Here is a 21,300-nt window from a genome sequence, read left to right as displayed (position 1 = left end):
TCTTTCATCATTCTTTTTTACTTAACATATCAGTTATACAATTACATAACTTCTTATCAAACTACATACTTCGTTAGTATGGTAAGTTTCTGTATTCTTAAAAGAAAAAAGATTTTTGTATTCTTTGACATCTCTGAATTGCTATATTTGGTTCGATAATTGATTACATGAGAACCCATTAACATATAAGTTATACAGTTACATTAAATGTAAGCAGTCTAAATAATTCTTTAGTGCGCTGCTTTTAATCTCATATATGTTAACATATAAGTTATAAAATTACATAACATGTTATGAAACTATACAATTTGTTAGCGTGTTTAATTTCAGTTGCTATATTTGGCTTGGCTTATCGAGTACTAATTTAAATATATATTATGTAATAATATAGTTAACATGTTAAGTGGAATATTAAAGATATATCAAAATATTTATATGGTATAGTAAATAAATTGTAATCATCTATACAAAATATTAGCAATCTAACACTCAATTTAGAATCCTAATTCAAAATTCAATGATAATTTGGAGTGAGTGCAACTTTTGGATTCAAAGATAACCAACTATATATTATCCAGCTATATATTATTTTGATATGTTAAAATGATTTTTGGATGGTATTAATTATTAAATAGATCTCTAATATTTGATTAATAGAGTAATAAAATTGTTGATTGTTAACTTTCAGATTAACATTTTCCTAACGTAACTCAATCGAGATCTCCGTCTTCAATAATCTTTCTCTCAATCTCAAATCCATAATTTTAGAGAAGAAACATAATTTCTAATTTACATCAGCAAATATATAATTTCAGAGAACTGACAAAACTAAAATAACTTTAATTTAGATAAACTCAGCAATTTTGATTAGTTCTCTCGGAGAAATCAAATCGAACTTGAAAAAAACTTATATTGCAGAAGCTAAAAAAAAATCAGTCTTTTACACCATTAGAGCACGGAGAACAATAGTTGAGCAGATATGCATTGAAATATTTGAGGAATAGAAACAACATCAAAAAAAGGTTGCTGTCAAATATTTGTGGAGAAAGGTAGAGAGAAAGAAGAAAAAGATAAGAAAAATCGAGCTGGATATATAGGGGTAAGAGTGCCATATTGAAAAATGCGCAATAGTATAATATTGTCTTTTCTAATTAATTATGAACACGAGCGAGGTTATCTACCACATTTACTTTTTAATATAATAATAATTAAATTTTATGTTTACTTTAATTTGGTTTAAATTTTGATATTTGTTTAATGGTATTTTGGGGTATTTTTACTTTATAAATAATAATAATTATACAATTATATAATTATACCTTTAACAAAAAATAAATTATAATTATTCTGGATTTTTCAGATTAAACCAAAACACAAAAACTGCTCAAAACAAGGATATCACGAATATTTTGCCACCTAAACTTCTAGTTTTTTACAGATACCAACTGCAACGCTTTTCAAACACAAGAGAACAAAAATGTCTGTCACGTCACGTTAGGTCAGTTTGAAAATATTTTGGTTGTCTCACACTAGCCGTCACTGACGTTTAAAACTGAACGACCAATTTCATATTTCCTCAATATTTCTAAATTCTTGACTCAGTCTCAGTCTCAGTCTCAGTCGTCGTCGTCTCCACCGTGAAACGTAACTAACTCCGGTCAAGTTGGTAAGTCTCTACGAATAACTTTGTTTGTATACTTTTACCTTTAATATGGGCACTGAGTTCTTAGTGGTATCATTAAAATCAACAATCCAATGATGAAAAATTTGACTTCCTTCAGTTTTGGTACTCAATGTGACTACTTTATCATAAAGGTTTGGGCCTTTGGGCAATAATTTTCATAGAGAACAAACAAAAAGTTTTACATTTGTGGAAACTTTTAGAAGAGCGTGTAAAAAGGTATAGATTTTTTTTATCCATTTATAGACTGAATTTTTGCAGATGCAATTGGTATCAAGGAGTAGCAAGCAATAGAGCAGAGCTCCCTAACAAAAAAGAATGGCACTTTCTAAACCATCCCCTGTGCTTTCTTTTCTTTCAATATTGGCCTTATTTTTTTCACTTTACACCATAACACCAACTTCTTCAGCTTCCCTGCAAGACCAATTCATCAACTGTCTTCACAGAAACACTCATGTTTATTTCCCACTCGAAAACACGTTTTTCGCACCAGCGAAAAATGTCTCTATGTTCAGCCAAGTTCTTGAATCCACAGCTCAGAATCTCCGGTTCTTGACAAAATCCATGCCTAAACCAGGATTCATATTCAAACCTCTCGACGAGTCTCAAGTCCAAGCTTCTATAATCTGTTCCAAGAAACTCGGAATTCATTTCCGTGTCAGAAGTGGCGGTCACGACTACGAGGGCTTGTCTTATGTCTCAGAGATGGAAAGACCGTTTATAGTGATGGACCTGTCGAAACTGAGACAGATCAACATCAACATTAAAGACAATAGTGCTTGGGTTCAAGCTGGTGCTACAGTTGGTGAACTTTATTACAAGTATATAAATTAAGGCAAAACAATCTTTTTATTAGAGATACCTTGGAGAACAAGATACACATCTTGCTCGCCAAGTTATCTCTAGTATTCTTACGATGAATCTTTTGATTGTATATTTTGATCAAACTATTTTTTTTTTACCTGTAGGATTGCAGAGAAGAGCAGAGTACATGGGTTTCCGGCAGGTTTGTGCTCGAGCTTAGGCATCGGTGGACATTTAACAGGCGGTGCATACGGTTCCATGATGAGGAAATACGGTCTTGGTGCAGATAATGTTCTAGACGCAAAGATCGTTGATGCTAACGGTAAAGTACTCAACCGAAAAGCAATGGGAGATGATACATTTTGGGCGATTAGAGGAGGTGCAGGAGGGAGTTTTGGCATAATTCTTGCATGGAAAATCAAGCTTGTTCCTGTTCCAAAGACTGTAACCGTTTTCACCGTCACCAAAACGTTACAACAAGACGCAGGCAACAAGATTCTTTCAAAGTGGCAAATGGTCGCGGACAAGCTTGTTGATGAGCTATTCATCAGAGTGATCTTCAACGTAGCTGGAAACAACGGGAACAAGACCGCGACGACGTCGTACAATGCTGTGTTTCTTGGAAACAAAGGCGCGTTGATGAATGTTATGAAGAAGAGCTTCCCGGAGCTAGGTCTAACACCTAAAGATTGCATCGAAATGAGCTGGCTCGAATCTATTGTTTACATCTCTGGATTCTCTAGCCGCACTCCTACTCATGTTTTGCTTCAAGGGAAGTCTCCTTTCCCAAAGATCAACTTCAAAGCCAAATCCGATTTCGTCAAGAAGCCGATTCCTGAATCAGGGCTTAAAGGGATCTTTCAAAAGTTGCTTAAAGAAGACATACCAATGATGATATGGAATCCTTACGGAGGAATGATGGCGAGAATCCCTGAGTCACAAATCCCTTTTCCGCATAGAAAAGGAGTCATCTTCAAGATTCAGTACGTAACGAGTTGGCCAGACAGTGACAAGAGACCGAGCAGACACATCAACTGGATCAGAGATCTCTACAGTTTCATGACGCCCTATGTCTCAAGCAATCCACGACAATCCTACGTGAACTACAGAGATCTAGACCTGGGAAAGAACAAGAAAACCGCCATGTCAAGCATCAAGCAAGCTCAAGTCTGGGGAGCTAAGTACTTCAAAGGCAACTTCAACAGATTGATGAAGATTAAATCAAAGGTTGATCCAGAGAACTTCTTCAGACACGAGCAGAGTATCCCACCTTTGCCGGTTCGAGACTAAATCTCAAGAAATTATCAAATATGAATAAACCTGCAGAAGAAATCAGATAATGGTTCTTCTGTATTTCAGAAAATGTTGTTAGTTAATAATATTAAGCATGTTTGTAGTACTTTCTTTAACCTAAACATGTCAGCCAAGTTGTTTTTTTTTTTTTTAGTTTTTGCTATGCTCTGTTTTTCCTAATTTTAGGTGGTCTGTCTTGAACTCTTATATATATATATATATATGTATGTTTGATTAATAAGAAAGAAACATAAAATCTGTGTCTTTAATCGGATTAAGATTCACTAATGTGTGTGTGAATAGAGAGCAAAAAAGTCCTTTTTTGATTTAGAATTATAGTAGTTTAGCTTCATTATAATGAACTCTTGTAAAGTGGGTTTTCTAAATTCCAATCTGATTTGAACTCTTGTAAAATGGGCTTAATTCTTTTCCTAAAACCAAAAGATGATCAGATGATGATGAAGGTATTACTTGAGGACACTTGCTTTTTAATTCAAATTGGTTAAAGCTTTTTGGTATACAATTTTCATTATTTGATCTAGTTTTTTTTTTGTTTGTCGTCTGGTTTGTAACTGAAAATCCTACAATTTTTTTTTTTTTTTGTATGGATGACTTTACAACAGAGTTATATTCACACTATAGAAATAAATGATAAACGGTTTTACATGGTACCATGTTCATGATAAACAGTTGTGGTCGTAACATATACAAATCCATTGAACAATTCAACTTACACTAAGTTAGAGATTTCCGGTAACCTTTTACTGATACTTTATATATTTTCACATTTTTTCTCGACATCGAACCCTAAACATAGTGGCCAAATAATCGTCAACCACCGGATCTGAAATAGGTTTGTCTCTAGAATTCAATATTATAAAACTTTAACAACCTGAGTTATATAATTAAATATTTATCACAACTGACAAACTTATCTATAAAAATTTATCCATATACAGTAGAACCTCTATGAATTAATACTCGATATATTTATAATCACTATAAAATAATAAATTTTGTTAGTTTCAACTCAGGACAATGTAAAAATCCATCAAATTCGATAAGATGATAAGATAATAATTTTTTTGGAAATCCATGTGTAAATATATGGTCCCAACAAAAACATAAATTAGTAATTATATAAATTTATGAAAATATATGTAAATATAATATTCTAATATATAACTAATGTGTTTGTTTTTACTTAAATTAAAATTTTATTGAGTCTTATTTATCTAATTATTATATTAGTAGCTTTTATTGTTGTTTTACGATATTATTCAAAATTTATAATGATTTTTTTAATGTGATAATTTTTTTTTAATATAAATGTTTCTAAATGTATGGTAGTGTTATCTTTAATTTTATCATCAATAATACGGATTATCGCCATGATTTTTTTTTATAAATTTTAAACTTATGAACATGTTCATGTATATTTTTACATGGATAATTCAATATGCTATTTAAAATTATTTTATTGTGATAGCTATGATTGTTAATCATAAATTATATTGAGAGATTTGTTTATATTTTAAATATAACATTATTGGAAAGAAAGTTTTAAAAAATTATAAGTAGAACACAATTTTTTTTTTATAAATTAGTAATTATTAATTTATAGATAAATTAATTATACGATAAATTAATAAAATATTATAGTTTCGATATTATTAATTTATAGAGGTTTTAATGTATATTTTTTTAATTCATGCGATTGTATAGAAAATTTTTGTTCTAAAATATAGAAACGAAATTGACCAAACATGTTAGATAGTAATTTCTCTACTAATACCATTGCCGTTTCAAAACAAATGTGTATAGTTGACAATGTTAACTAAAAACAAAATATTTAGAAAAAAAGCCACTTAATTTGGTTTTACTTTTATAATCAGTCAAACTATATTCACGCCGAATCGGTATGAACGTGCATTTCTAAAATTTTAGTATTTTTACACAAAGTCAACGAGTCAACGTTTTCAAGACGTGTGAAAATTGGCTGTCACGGTTCCAGGAAATTGTTTTTTTTTTTTGGTTGGTAAAAGGTTAAGTTGTTCCAGAAAACTGTTGTCATAAAATAATCGTAACTTGTTGTGAAAACTTAGAAACTTTATTAATCACTGGAATGTATATATAGAGTACATAGGAAATCTAGGTTAAGTACAATGCCCTGATGGACCTAATGGGCCGGTATAAGAGTCCATATATGATATGTGTTATAACACTCCCCCTTAGACGAGTGAACCGGGTCAGCTACTCAATCGGGATCTCGATAATGCGCTGGGGAATGTTGCCTCATTAAAACCTTACCAGGAAAAACCCAGTGGGACAAAACCATGGTGAAGGAAAAAGAGTACAACACGCATTACTCCCCCTGATTGTAGCATCACTACAGATCTCTAAGTCTATACATTCCTATCTGTTTGACGAGCTTCCGGTGTGTTGAAGTAGGCAATGATTTGGTGAAGAGGTCAGCTGAATTCTCACTGGATCGGACCTGCTGAACGCTGAGAGTGCCGTCCTTCTGCCAGAGGTTGAGAAGAACTTCGGTAGAATGTGCTTCGTCCGATTTCCTTTGATATATCCTTCCTTGAGCTGAGCTATGCATGCCGCGTTGTCTTCATACATCACCGTGGGCTGTGTGTCTTCGTCCATACCACAATCTCTGCGGATGTGCTGAGTCATGGAGCGCAGCCAGACGCATTCCCTACTAGCCTCATGAATGGCTAGGATTTCAGCATGGTTTGATGAAGTGGCAGTGAGTGTCTGCTTCATTGATCTCCAAGAGATGGCTGTTCCTCCATGCGTAAAAACGTAGCCAATTTGAGACTTGGCAGTGTGCGGATCTGATAGATATCCTGCATCGGCGAAGCCGACTAACCCATCTTTATTTTGGTTAGTATAGAAGAGTCCTAAGTCTTGAGTACCTCGAAGGTATCTTAGGAGATGTTTTATACCGTTCCAGTGCCTCTGAGTTGGAGATGAACTATATCGAGCGAGGAGGTTCACGGCGAAACATATGTCTGGTCTAGTGTGACTAGCCAGGTACATTAACGCTCCTACAGCACTGAGGTATGGCTTTTCAGGACCAAGGATTTCTTCATCATCCTTTTTGGGACCAAGAGGGTCATCACTTAAGCTTCTAACTACCATTGGGCTGGTCAATGGGTGAGCTTGGTCCATATTAAATCGCTTGAGTACCTTTTTGATATAAGCCGATTGATGCACAAGGATTCCTCCTTTGATGTACTCAAGTTGTAATCCCAAACAGTACTTTGTTTTGCCTAGGTCTTTCATTTCGAATTCTGCTTTTAAGCAGTCGACTGTTTGGGAGATCTCACCAGATGTTCCGAGGATGTTTAGATCATCCACGTATACTGCTATGATTACAAATCCTTTGTTTGAGTACTTCTTGATGAAGATGCATGGACTGATGGGGTCATTTTTGTAGCCTTCTTTGATGAGGTAATCGCTGAGGCGGTTGTACCACATACGCCCACTTTGTTTCAGTCCATACAAGGATTTGTTCAGCCTGATGCAGTATTGATCTCGAGATGCATTTTTGTCTTTTAGTTCAATGCCATCTGGGAGTCTCATATATATTTCGTTGTCCAGGGGCCCATAGAGATATGCGGTTACAACATCCATTAACCGCAGATCAAGATTTTCTCTTATGGCCAGACTTATGAGGAATCGGAATGTTGTTGCATCCACCACTGGAGAATAAGTCTCCTCATAATCGATTCCGGGTCTCTGTGATAATCCTTGTGCTACAAGCCGTGCTTTGTATCGAACGACTTCACCGAGTTCGTTCCTTTTGCGCACAAAGACCCATTTGTGGCCCACTGGCTTGATGTGTGATGGGGTCCGGAAGATCGGACCGAACACGTTTCTGAGTTTGAGACTCTTTAACTCCACGTTTATGGCTTCTTTCCATTTTAGCCAATCTGTTCGATGTGTACACTGTGTTATTGACGTGGGTTCTAGATCCTCTTGCGTGAGCGCAACATCAAGTGCTACTTTGTATGCAAAGAGTGCATTTAAGTCGACTTCTTTTCGATTCCATTGTATTCTGGACATATTGTAATTGATGGAGATCTCATTGTTATCTTCTGAACCTGGAGATTCGGCGTCCCGAACTTCCATTGAGGGTTCATTAGATTGAGTCTCAGCCGCGGCTATGTCTGATATTGCAGGAATCCCAGTTTCGGTTATTGCACCTTTCTTTGATTTCCGGGGATTCTTATCTTTGGAACCGAGAGGTCTGCCCCGTTTGAGACGTGGTGCAGACTCTGTAGCAACTTGGGTCTGTCCCGTTGGGACAGCTATTCGTACTGGTGCATTACAAGCTGGGATGTACGATTTGGTTACTTTGGTCGGGTCAGCAAAGGAATCTGGCAATTGATTAGCTAGCTTTTGATAATGAATAATCTTTTGGATCTCTGAATCACATTCTAGAGTCCGAGGATCTTGCCAATTTAATGATGTTTGATTCCATGAAAGATCTTTGACCAGCTTGTTTGTCTCACCACCTAAAGAGGGATATTCCGATTCATCGAATTGGCAATCCGCATATCTGGCCTTGAAGAGATCTCCAGTGGTTGGCTCGAGATATCTTATGATGGTGGGAGAGTCAAAACCAACATATATTCCCATCCTTCTTTGAGGTCCCATTTTGGTTCGATGTGGTGGAGCAATGGGTACATATACTGAACACCCAAATGTTTTGAGATGGGAGATGTCTGGCTCATGACCCGAGAGTAGTTGGGATGGGGAATATTTGTGTTCACTAGATGGCCGGATGCGTATGAGTTCAGCAGCATGTAATACTGCATGTCCCCATGCTGAGGCCGGGAGCTTTGATCTCATGAGTAATGGTCGGGCTATCCATTGAATGCGTTTAATGAATGATTCAGCCAATCCATTTTGAGTATGGACATGTGCTACAGGATGTTCCACGGTTACCCCCATGGCCATACAGTAGTCATTAAACGCTTGTGAGGTAAATTCACTAGCATTGTCAAGGCGGATAGTCTTTAGTGGGAAGTCAGGGAAATGGGCCCGCAATTTTATGATTTGGGCCAAGAACCTAGCGAAGGCTTGGTTCCGAGAGGACAAGAGACAAACATATGACCAACGGGTCGATGCGTCTATAAGGACCATGAAGTACCGGAATGGTCCGGAAGATGGATGTATAGGTCCACAGATATCGCCCTGGATTCTTTCTAGGAAATGAAGTGTTTGTTTAGAGATTTTAACTGGTGAAGGCCGAGTGATCAATTTGCCTTGAGAACAAGCTGTGCACATGAGGTGTTGAGGATAAGCTCGGTTTTCTTTGAAGGTATGCCCTTGAGAGTTTTGAATTAGTTTACGCATCATATTTGCACCGGGATGACCGAGCCGGTCGTGCCAAATAGTATAATCAGTAAACCGGGCTTTGAGAGTGGTATTAGCTTCAATCATACTGACTTTAGCATGGTAAAGTCCAGTAGAGAGCGCGGGTATGGTTTCGAGGATTTGTTTATGGCCGTCTACGGTTTTAGTGACTAGGAGGGATTCTTTGTTCCCTTGACCTTGGGTTTCTATGTGGAAACCATTCTGTCTTATATCCTTGAAGCTCAGAAGATTTCTCTTCGAACTAGGAGAATATAGAGCATCTGGTATTTCAAGTTGTGTGCCATTTGATAGCAACACATAGGCATGGCCATATCCTTCGATAAGGTTTGAGGGACCCGCGATGGTGCTAATATTTGCGGTTTGATAGGTTAGGTTTATGAAGTAACTTTTATTTCTTAAGATAGTGTGGCTGGATCCACTATCTACGACTATGGTTTCCATTTGCTGGTGTGTTTCATTATGAATAGAAGATAGAATTCAGTATTGAGGAATTCAGAAAATGTGATAAATCATAAAGTAAAGCAGTGTCTGAGAATAAAGGCAAATGGAAAAAAAAAATGAAACAAATCCCAAAATGAAAAAAAATAAAGAACAAAATCAAATTGTATCAGAGTTTCAGATGATTGAATTAATCGAGGAGATCAGCTGTTTCATAGTCCATGGGGTCGGTCTGCTCGTTTGTGGTGTTCTCATCATCAAGGAGGTCGTCACCTTCCAGGTTAGCAGCATCGACTGGCTGAGTCATGTTGGCTTCAGCAGGAGCTTTTCCGTACTTCTGGTATAGATCGCAGTGGATCTTGGGGGTGCGACATTGCTTTGTTGGGTGGTTGAACATCCCACATCTGGTACAAGCAGAGTGATCGGGGTTGGTGTGGCGGGTCGGCTTGGTGATGCCTCGACCACGACCAGGACCATAACTGAGGTTAGGTCGGTTGCCACGACCATGTCCGCGTCCACGTCTTCCACGTCCATGTCCTCGGCCATTACCACGTCCATTACCACGTCCACGGCGGTGATCTGAGGATCTATCAGGTTGAACATGGTAGGACTCTTGACGAGAAGCTGGGACAGGAGCCGATCCCGGGGGCCTCATAGCGCTGTTCCTCATAAGCAGCTGGTTATTCTTCTCAGCGAGGAGAAGACAGGACAACAAGTCTTCGTACAATGTGTGTTTCATTGCACGGTATTGTTGTTGGAGCACAACATTCTCTGTGCTGAATGTGGATAATGTTTTCTCGAGGAGATCATTATCTGTCACATCCTCGCCACAGAGTTTCCGGATGGCAACAATACGAAAGAGTTCGTTGTTGTAATCATCTACGGATTTGTAGTCCTGGAACCGAAGGTTCTTCCAGTCGAAATCTGCCTGAGGCAACTGGACCATTTTCTGATGGTCATATCGCTTTTTCAGCGCTTGCCACAATTCAAGTGGATTCTCAAGAGTGAGATATTGCTGCTTAAGGCTCGGGGCCAGATGATGGCGTATGTGACATATCGCCTGAGACTGTCCCTTACGGGATGCGGTGTTACCGTCGGTAATACATGCATCGAGTTCTTTCGATGCAAGGAACAAGCGCATGTCTAGGGCCCACTCGAGGTAGTTATCCCCGGAGACGTGAAGGGCCTCGAATTCACATTTCTGAATGTTTGACATCTGAAACATGAGATTGATTTTGTTAGGGATTGTTTTGAGAAAATTTTGAATGCTGATGATGAAACTTTCTATTTTGAGAATATTTCTATTTTAGGAAAATTTCTAAATTTGGAAAGTTTCTAATTTGGGTAATTTTCTAAATGAGGAAAGTTTCTATGTCGGGAAAATTTCTATATGAGGAAAGTTTTTATATGAGGAAACTTTCTATTAGAGGGAACTTTCTCGGAAATAGTAAATTTTAAAGGGTATGGTTTTAGTTACCCCGAACATGATGTCGGTTTAATAGCTGTGATTTAATCGGTTAAAGCCGAATATAATTTCGGTTAATGAGAACCAGGTTTAGCCGGTTTTAGGCGGTTTAGGAGGAACCCTAGGGGAGCCGAATATGATTAGGGTTTTATCTAGGGTTTTAACGGTTTGGAAAACATATTTTGGATGTGATTTCGAGATCTATAGGATCTGTGGTCGATGGTTTTAATAATTTCACAAGGACAACAAAGAAATCACGTGAAAAGGACTAGGGTTTAAGCATTATGACTTACGATTTTGAAGATTACAAAATCGTGAATCAAGCTTAGGATTTAGGGTTGATTTTCTTAGTTTATTCAATCAAGTGTTTCAAGCAAGAGAATCAACAATCAAATAAGCTGCAACAAGCTTATTAAACATGAAGAAAATCGAATAGGTTTATGCCATAAACATGGCCAAAAACGGTTGTTAGGTTTTTGTAGATTAGGGTTTTATAAAACGAGTTTAAAACCTTTGAACATGCATAAACTTGTAATTTAAACAATCAATCAACAAGTTATCAATCAATCATCAGAGTATCAAACACTTTCAATCAATTAGAGATCGATTTTTTTTTTTTTTTTTTTTTTTTTTTTTTTTTTTTATAGGGTTTTGAAGTGTTTAAACAACAGGTTCTATGGCTTTCAGTTTTAGAAGATACCTTTTCCACCTTTGGATTTCTGACAGGCTAATGAAACTGGGAGCTAATAGACCTCAGTTAGCCGCTACAAATTCCAAGGATTGATCACCAAAACTGGAGAAGCTGCTGGTTGAAGAAGGAAAAACTCGGATCTGGTTTTTTTTTTCGGTTGATCGTCGTGTACTGTAAGTGTGCGTGAGGGCGCGTCCGACGTTGGATCGACAAACGGTTTTCACCAGTAGATTCGTCTCGTCGAGGGCTTCGATTTGATATGTAGATCGTCTTCTGGTTCCTCACGGTTTGGAAGATATGCGTCTTTTAAGTTTCGACTTGCTTTTAGGGTTTTGGTGGTGGCCGGATTTATTAGGGTTTTTCGTTGAGAGAGTCTTATCGTGCTGATAACGTGTTGTGAAAACTTAGAAACTTTATTAATCACTGGAATGTATATATAGAGTACATAAGGAATCTAAGTTAAGTACAATGCCCTGATGGACCTAATGGGCCGGTATAAGAGTCCATATATGATATGTGTTATAACATAACTGATGTAATCACACCATTTTCTAAGCACGTTATTTCATTTATTCCACTCTCAGCAACTAATTTAATGGATCCTGTTTTTATCACGATCTTTCATATTCATATAAATATTTTTTTGTTCAAGAAAAACCAATATACATCCACTTCCATCTTGAAGTCTAATTCTGTGCTCTTTAGCTTCTCTCTTGCATATACTTATTTCTGCAGATGCTGCAGCCTGCAAGGATGGGAATTTCAAAACAACTCCCTAATTTTTCATATATTTCTCTTTTAGCCCTATCTTTTTCATTCTACTGCACCATAACACCAACTTCTTCAACCTCTCTACAACACGACTTCATCGAATGTATCCACAGAAATACAAATGTCGATTTCCCACTCGAGAAAACGTTCTTCACCCCTGCCAGAAACGTCTCTATATTCAGCGAAGTCCTTGAATCGACAGCTCAGAATCTCCGGTTCTTGACAAATTCCATGCCTAAACCGGGATTCATATTCACACCGGTTCACGAGTCTCACGTCCAAGCTTCCATCATCTGTTCCAAGAAACTCCGAATTCATCTCCGTGTCAGAAGCGGTGGTCACGATTACGAGGGCCTGTCTTATGTATCAGAGATCGAAAAACCATTTATATTGTTGGATCTATCAAAGCTGAGACAGATCAATGTTAATATTAAAGACAACAATGCTTGGGTTCAAGCTGGTGCCACAGTTGGTGAACTTTATTACAGGTATATAAATTTTTAAGATGTGTATCTTGCTCCCCAAGCTATCTCCAATACTTTTACTATGAATCTTTGATGATTTATTTGATCAAGAAACTGTTTTGTCATACCTGTAGGATTGCAGAGAAGAGCAAGGTCCATGGGTTTCCGGCAGGTTTGTGCTCGAGCTTAGGGATAGGTGGGCACATAACAGGCGGTGCATACGGTTCCTTGATGAGGAAGTTTGGTCTTGCTGGAGATAATGTTCTTGACGCAAAGATCGTTGATGCTAATGGCAAATTACTCGACAGATCCTCGATGGGAGAGGATATGTTTTGGGCGATTAGTGGAGGAGGTGGAGCGAGTTTCGGGGTAATTCTTGCATGGAAGATTAAGCTTGTTCCTGTTTCAAAGACTGTAACCGTCTTCACAGTTACCAAAACGTTAGAACAAGACGCCACAAGGATTCTTTCAAAGTGGCAAGAAGTTGCAGATAAGCTTGTTGAAGAGTTGTTCATTCGAGTGATCTTCAACGTAGCTGGAAGCCTTGGAAACAAGACTGTGACAACGTCATACAATACTCTGTTTCTCGGCGACAAAGACGCGTTGATGAAAGTTATGAAGAGGAGTTTTCCGGAGCTAGGGCTAACGAGGAAAGATTGTGTTGAAATGAGCTGGATTGAATCCATTGTTTACATTGCTGGATTCCCAAGTGGGACTCCTACTAATGTTTTGCTTCAAGGGAAGTCTCCTTTCCCAAAGATCAACTTCAAAGCCAAATCGGATTTCGTCAAGAACCCTATTCCTGAATTAGGGCTTATCGGTATGTTCAAGAAGTTGCTCAAAGAGGACTCGCCGACGATGATGTGGACTCCTTACGGAGGAATGATGGCGAGAATCTCAGAGTCTCAAATCCCTTTTCCGCATAGAGAAGGAGTCATCTTCAAGATTCAGTACATAACGGTTTGGCCAGACAGCGACAAGAGACCGATCAGACACATTAAATGGATCAGAGATCTCTACAAATTTATGACGCCTTATGTCTCAAGTAATCCACGACAAGCTTACGTCAACTACAGAGATCTTGACTTGGGAAAGAACAAGAAAAACGCGAGCTCAAACTTGAAAAATGCGAGAGTGTGGGGAAGGCAGTACTTCAAGAACAATTTCAACAGATTGGTGAGGATTAAATCAAAGGTTGATCCAGAGAATTTCTTCAGACACGAGCAGAGCATCCCACCTCTGCTCATTTGAAGCTAAGTTCATGTTATAATAAGAACAATACAAGTCCAAACCTAAATATATATATACATGTCTCGTTCCAAGAGCCATCTAAATAACAACAATATTAAATATAGAGAAACTCGAGATTACCGAGGAAGGAACAATATGTCGTTGTTTTGTGTTATAATCATCAGTTTGTGTTATCTTCCATGTAGCCACCTCATTTTCTGCAATTTTTAATGATCTCTATCCATATTTTCAAATCCCTATCAAAGGAAAGCGATACTACAATTACAACGAATAAAAGCAGTTCAAAACTATGACAGAAAACAAAACAAAAGCAATTGAATCCGAAATTAAGATACTGCACAAATCCAACAAAACTTCTAATTTGTGGAGATCCTTTTGAAATAACTTAACGAAGATGTCCACAGCCAACCATCAATAACATTACATATTCCTCCAACCGCGGTTCAAAACATTGATTCCTAGGCTCATAATCAGGCAAGATAGAAACATGATTTCCCATTTTCTCACCGAAATTAGCATGTCTAAACCCATCTTCTCACTGAAAAAAAATGTGTGCTTTTTATAAGTTCATTTTTAACAGTTGAATACTTGAATCCATATGAATCTTTTAACTTCATGTGCATATTTAAATATCTAGTTTTTTTTCTGTTGATAACAAATTAATCTTAAGATTTCTAATTCCAGCAAAGTCAAACAAAAAAATGGGTCACAAGCAGGAATAAAGTCAAGTTGTCATGTAGTTGCAATGTGACTGTCACTAAGTCACATCAAGAAACAAAATAATGCAAACATAGCCAGCGAAATCTGATGATTTGATCGATCAACTGAATTAATGGATCTTGTTTTATCACGATCTTTCATATATATACACATTTCTTCATTGACAAAAGAAGAAAACTCCTAACATATATCCATTTCCATCTTGTCGTCGCAGATTATGTGTTTGGCTGTAGGGATGATTTTTTATATATCGTTTATAGCCCTATATTTTTCTTTCTACACAATAACACCAATTTCTTCAAACTCCATACAAGATGATTTCATCAAATGTCTCCACAGAAACACACATGTTGATTTTCCACTCGAGAAAACGTTCTTCACTCCTGAAAGAAACGCCTCGATCTTTATCGAAGTTCTTGAATCGACGGTTCAAAATCAACGGCTCTTGACCAAGTCACTACCTAAACCGATTTTCATATTTAAACCAGTTCACGAATCTCACGTCCAAGCTTCCATCATATGTTCCAAGAAACTTGGAATTCATCTCCGTGTTAGAAGCGGTGGTCACGATTTCGAAGGCGTGTCCTATGTCTCACAGATGGAAACATCATTTGTATTGCTCGATTTCTCAAAACTGAGACAGATCAAAGTTGATATTGAAGACAGCAGTGCTTGGGTTCAAGCTGGTGCTACACTTGGTGAACTTTACTACAGGTAATCTAAACTACGTTTGTTTCGTAGGTCAGTTTCTGTGTTTGCATTAATATATAAACTTAATTTTCTTACAAGCAAATCAAAACAAATTTACAAAAATTTGAATTATTATGAATGATACTGTTGAAAAATCAAACTAAAATTGTTACCAACAGACAATTTGTTTCCTTTGGTTGTAAATTTTCAAAATGAAAGAAAGCTTGATGGTTCAATTACCTGTCTGTAGACAAACTTTTGGCTCTCTATACAGACTCAACAGTCAACAGTATAGCAATATACAATTTAGCTCTAAGTAGCAACATTAGGAACTACATTAAGGAACTAAAAATGCATGGAATATAAGTTTATTTTCCCACAAAATTATTTTTTAACATAGCATATACATGTTTCTATGCGTTAAAATAGTTAATTATACAGTATAATCTCTATAAATTAATACTTGATAAATTAATACCTTGATAAATTAATACATTTCTTAAGTCCCAAATTAGTTTTTCGAGCTGATTTTATATCAATAAATTAATAACTCGATAAATTAATAGAATATTGCAGTCCTAACATTATTAATTTATAGGTTTTACTGTACATGTACATGCAAAATATTAAACCATCAAGTATCGAATAATGAATTATGTTTGATGTTTTTGTTTAACTACAGAATCGCAGAGAAGAGCAATCGCCATGGATTCCCTGCGGGTTTGTGCTCAACCGTTGGCATAGGTGGATATATAACAGGCGGTGGATATGGTCCCTTGATGAGGAAGTATGGTCTTGCAGCAGATAATGTTCTAGACGCAAAGATCGTTGATGCTAATGGCAAATTACTCGACAGAATCGGGATGGGAGAGGATCTGTTTTGGGCTATTAGAGGAGGTGGTGGAGCGAGTTTTGGAGTAATTCTTGCATGGAAGATCAAGCTTGTTCCTCTTCCTGAAACTGTAACCGTATTCACCGTAAACAAAACATTGGAACAAGACGCTAAATTCAAGACTCTTTCTAAGTGGCAAAGAATCGCAGACAAGCTTGTTGAAGAGCTCTTCATTCGAGTGATAATCAGACCTAGTGGAATCGTTGGAAACAAGACTGTGACGACATCGTACAGAAGTCTGTTTCTTGGCGCGAAAGGCTTTTTGATGAAGGTTATGAACAAGGGTTTTCCGGAACTAGGGCTAACTCGGAAGGATTGTATTGAAATGAAATGGATCGAATCCACTGTTTACAATGCCGAGTTTCCGGCGAATACTTCTATTGAGGCTTTGCTTCAGGCGATATCACCTTTCGGAAAACCTTCCTTCAAATCAAAGTCGGATTTCGTGAAAAACCCTATTCCTGTTTTAGGGCTTAGAGGAATCTTCAAGAGAATGATTCAAGAAGACTCTTCTTCATTTCTGGCTTGGACTCCTTACGGTGGAATGATGGCCAAATTCCCTGAATCTGAGATCCCTTTCCCGCATAGAAGCGGCACCATCTTCAAGATTCTCTATTACACAGACACCGAGAAGAGACCTAGTAAACACATTAACTGGCTCAGACATCTATACAGTTTCATGACGCCTTATGTCTCAAGCAATCCAAGACAATCGTATGTGAACTACAAAGATCTAGACCTCGGGAAGAACAAGAACAACTCAAAGGTTAACTTCAAGAAAGCTCAAGTCTGGGGAACTAAGTACTTTAAAGACAATTTTGACAGATTGGTGAAGATTAAATCAAAAGTTGATCCACATAACGTCTTCAGACACGAGCAGAGCATCCCAAGTCTGCCCGTTCAAAGCTAGGATCATGATATAACCACAACTATGTAAATTATGAATAAAGGTATATTGCACCAAACCCTAAAAACATGAAATAAACATTCGAACAATGGTTTTCCTGTGTTTCAGAAAATGGTTTTTTTGGTTAAAAATGTGGTACTTTGTTTTACCTCAAACTCGAATCATTTCTTCTAATGTGTCACCCTAGTGATTCTTACTACCATAGCTTCGTATACGAAGACATGTTCTCGTTCTCGTTCAAGATCTCATATCTCAATCATTGCTGTATTATAATTACAAGATTAAATAAAATATTACACAATTTGTTGTAGTTTCGTGTTATAATCATCGATTTATGCTATCTCCCAAGTTGCCACCTCCTTTTCTGCAATTTTTAATATCTCTTGTAATTTCTGTCCACATTTTTCTAACCACGTTTTCCTGACTTTGAAGGCAAGGTAAGATCTTGAGATCAGCTTGTCTCCTTAACTCATGTGGAAACATGCTTATTTTTGTGCTATAGCTATCTAATCGGATTACCTTGTCGTTATTTTAACCATAATCATTAATTAGCATGTCTAAACTAATAGAACAGAGAAACTAAACGACGTTACTTCGTCGGAATTCAGCAAAATGGCAAACTTGGGCCAAGACCAAACAAGGCCCAAGAGTGAAGAAGCCTACTCAAAATCCAGCCTTCAACGGTCTTCTCTTTCAAACCTGTAAAAAGACAAAACACAAAAGCAGAGTACGAACAGAGACGACGAGAGCTTCATTACAGCTTGTACGGTTGAAGTGCTCAACAAGTTCGACACCCTGGCACACCTGTCTAGAGAATGCTAACCACATAAATGAGTTTGTTTTAACTGTGGTAGAGTTATCTTAGGGTTTTCAATGTTTTTCTTAATCTCTTATATAAATATCAGCTAAGTTGTAATGGAGCCTTTAAGCTCTTAGAAATGAATTTCAGTTTAAAATATCTTTGAATTTCAAAATCCTTTCATGGTATCAGAGCCAGGTTCATGGGTTCTCTCCAACCAGAAGATCAAGCTTCAGTCCCTCTCACACAAGGTTATGTCTTTACTCTCTTCTAAGACAAAACAGTTGGTAATGCCGTGTGTGATAGCTTGAGAAGAAGATTCTGCTGGCTGGTTTAGATTTATGTCTGGTATTCTGAAGCTAGAATGGAATAGGCTAGGTTTGGGTTTGCTATACGTAAATGGGATGCTTAGTCTCTGTTGCAAATTTTAAAATTTGTTGCACATACATAAAGGTGCTCGGTAAAATAAGAGAAGGCTGATTGAATGGCAGATTTCGGTGGCTTTTGGAAAACAAGCTGAGATTGAGTGAGGTTTCAGTAGTTTTGGGAAGATAATTCTTTTGTCATGAGATAACTTAGGATAGTCAAACAGGAAAAGAAACCTGGACTCTTCGTGAGACAAATAGGTCAAAAGAACCTGAAAAAGTTCTTACACTAATGTTCTCCTTGGTGAACAGAGTATCTGTCTACATCATTGTTGTTCTTGCTTCAAGTCGTCATGTTATTCCAAGTCGTCTACGTTTGCTTTCAAACTTTGCATCTCGTTTTTGACTCGACGCTAAAATTGCAGAGGAGTAATGAAGCACACACATGAAAAGCCCAACATAAGTCCATGTTTATACGAGCCTATGTTGTAATTAGGGTTCCAAGCTAGTAGTTCATATATATATGCTCTTATGAAGAGCATTTTTATAACTTTGGAGAGTTGCCTCTCCTGCTCTCATTTTCAATATATCAATTAATGTTTTGAGTTCTTGGTGACAACTTGAAGCTTTTTCCCTCTTTTACTTAATTGCACAATAAAGCTCAATGTGCTATTTCATTTTCTGTCTTTTATCTATCTTATTAAGCTTCTTTAGAGCATGAATAATCCTTGCTTGGATTATCCTACATGGTAGCAGAATATATTTCGGATTAAGAAAACAGTCAACTAGTCTCCACTTCTTCGTTATTTTTCTTAATGTATTCTATTTACAAAACGTTTTTTAAGTCTTTTCTATTTATTTTTGCAATATTTATCTCTAATATTTTACGCCTATAATGGGTTTATGAAAAGATTTTGAAACTCAAAGATATTTTAAACTGAAATTCATTTCTAAGAGCTTAAAAGCTCCATTACAACTTAGCTGATATTTATACAAGAGTTTAAGGAAAACATTGAAAACCCTAAGATAACTCTACCACAGTTAAAACAAACTCATTTCTGTGGTTAGCATTCTCCATACAGGCATGCCAGGGTGTCAAACTTGTTGAGCTCTTCAACCGTACAAGCTGTAATGAAGTTCTCGTCATCTCCGTTCGTACTCTGCTTTTGTGTTTTGCCTTTTTGCAGGTTTGAAGGAGGAGACCGTTGAAGGCTGGGTTTTGAGCTAGCTTCTTCACTCTTGGGCCTTGTTTGGTCTTGGCCAAAGTTCGTCATTTTTCTGAATTCCGAAGAAGAGATGTCGTTTAGGTTCTTTGTACAATCAGCCCCTCTCAAACATGGCGTGGGAGAAACTTCTATGCCAAGTTTGAACCTCAGAGAGAAGAAAGAAGCCGCTGGTAAGAATTTGGTGAAGATATCAGCTATCTGCAGTTGAGATGGAACATGATTTACCACCAGTGAGTCAAGTGGGACATGCTCACGAACATAATGATGATGAGTCTCAAAATGCTTATAGCAATCATGATATGTGAGATTACTGTGAGCTGAAAAGCTGAGAGATTGTCACAGAATATCTCAGGTGTAACATGAATATTAATACCGAGGTCCTTGAGGAGGTTTCCAAGCCAGTGTCCTTCCAAAAGGTAATACCCATTGATATCGTACATTTTATGTAGCGAAGAACACGTTTAACCAACTTGAAGTCTGAGACAGTAGGGTGATGCATCTTTTGGCACACAAAGTTCACAGCATATTGAATGTCTGGCCAAGTTAAAGTGCGATATTTCAGTTTTCCGGCAAGACTTCTGAAATATGTTGGATTTTCAAAGAGCTCAGTTTGATTTGGGGTAAGATGCGTTTGCAGAGGTAAGGGAATGGGCATAGGTGAGCAATCACTCATTGCAGCCACAGCAAGAAGATCTTTAGCATATTTTTGCTGAGACAAGAAAAAGCCCCTCTGACCAAGATCTTTCATTCTGAAATGTCTGTTGATATCAATGAGGAACTTGGTCATTGCAGAAGACTTGTTTCCCGTAATGACCATGTCATCAACATAAAGTAACAACATGATAACATCTCTATTCTGTGAGTAGACGAATAGAGAGGGATCCAGCTTGCTGCAAACAAAACCAAACTCAAGCAAATAATTACTAAACTTGTCAAACCAAGCCCGTGGTACTTGTTTAAGACCGTATAGAGCTTTTTGTGGAAACCAAACATGATCACGATGTTCTGTATCAACAAAACCTGCATGCTGTTTCATGTAAACGACCTCAGTTAGATCTCCATGAAGAAAAACGTTTTTGACATCCATTTGTTTGATGTCCCAACCCATTACCGTTGCAGTGTGAAGAACAGTTAGAATGATTGGTGTTCTGACAACAGGACTATATGTTTCAAGATAGTCAATGCTTCTCTTGATCAAATCCTTTGGCAACAAGTCTAGCTTTTAGCTTATCTAAAGAACCCATCTGTCTTAAGCTTGGTTTCGGAAAACCCATTTACTTCCTAAGACATTCATGTTTGGTGAGTAAGGAACTAAGGAAAAGGTCTTTGTTTCTCTGCAGTTTTCCATTTCATCATTCATTGCTGCGTTCCAGCCTGGATCCTTGAGAGCCATTTTAACCGTCTTAGGTTCGGGATATGACACTTTGTTTGTGTGAAGTGCATACC

General features: G+C 37.4%; 3 protein-coding genes across 3 annotated transcripts; all 3 read left to right on the top strand.

Moving 5' to 3' along the window:
* The first annotated feature begins 1,614 nt into the window (after window positions 1–1,614).
* Window positions 1,615–4,042, top strand: LOC18016182 (berberine bridge enzyme-like 26). Its single transcript, XM_006397990.2, has 3 exons — window positions 1,615–1,666; window positions 1,943–2,502; window positions 2,650–4,042. The coding sequence occupies exons 2-3, from the start codon at window positions 2,000–2,002 to the stop codon at window positions 3,773–3,775; spliced, it is 1,629 nt and encodes a 542-aa protein (XP_006398053.1). The 5' UTR covers window positions 1,615–1,666; window positions 1,943–1,999; the 3' UTR covers window positions 3,776–4,042.
* An 8,462-nt stretch (window positions 4,043–12,504) lies between these two features.
* LOC18016181 (berberine bridge enzyme-like 26) lies at window positions 12,505–14,255 on the top strand. Its single transcript, XM_006397989.2, has 2 exons — window positions 12,505–13,028; window positions 13,139–14,255. The coding sequence occupies exons 1-2, from the start codon at window positions 12,505–12,507 to the stop codon at window positions 14,253–14,255; spliced, it is 1,641 nt and encodes a 546-aa protein (XP_006398052.2).
* Window positions 14,256–15,087: 832 nt separating this feature from the next.
* Window positions 15,088–17,467, top strand: LOC18016180 (berberine bridge enzyme-like 25). The gene is given in 2 exon segments (XM_006397988.2): window positions 15,088–15,689; window positions 16,348–17,467. Coding segments are annotated over 2 exon segments (1,722 nt in total).
* The last annotated feature ends 3,833 nt before the right edge of the window (window positions 17,468–21,300 follow it).

Source organism: Eutrema salsugineum, unplaced genomic scaffold (assembly GCF_000478725.1).
Source record: "Eutrema salsugineum unplaced genomic scaffold, Eutsalg1_0 scaffold_20, whole genome shotgun sequence".
Lineage (NCBI taxonomy): Eukaryota > Viridiplantae > Streptophyta > Magnoliopsida > Brassicales > Brassicaceae > Eutrema > Eutrema salsugineum.
The sequence above is the reverse complement of the archived record's forward strand: the minus strand, read 5'-3'. Positions and strand labels throughout refer to the sequence as shown.

What these genes read in the sequence shown, in the direction of transcription:
- LOC18016182 (XM_006397990.2), top strand. Translation starts at nt 2,000, where the DNA reads ATGGCACTTTCTAAACCATCCCCTGTGCTTTCTTTTCTTTCAATATTG. An exon ending in GTTGGTGAACTTTATTACAA is followed by an intron (nt 2,503 to 2,649) that starts GTATATAAATTA and finishes TTTTACCTGTAG; the next exon opens with GATTGCAGAGAAGAGCAGAG.
- LOC18016181 (XM_006397989.2), top strand. Translation starts at nt 12,505, where the DNA reads ATGCTGCAGCCTGCAAGGATGGGAATTTCAAAACAACTCCCTAATTTT. An exon ending in GTTGGTGAACTTTATTACAG is followed by an intron (nt 13,029 to 13,138) that starts GTATATAAATTT and finishes TCATACCTGTAG; the next exon opens with GATTGCAGAGAAGAGCAAGG.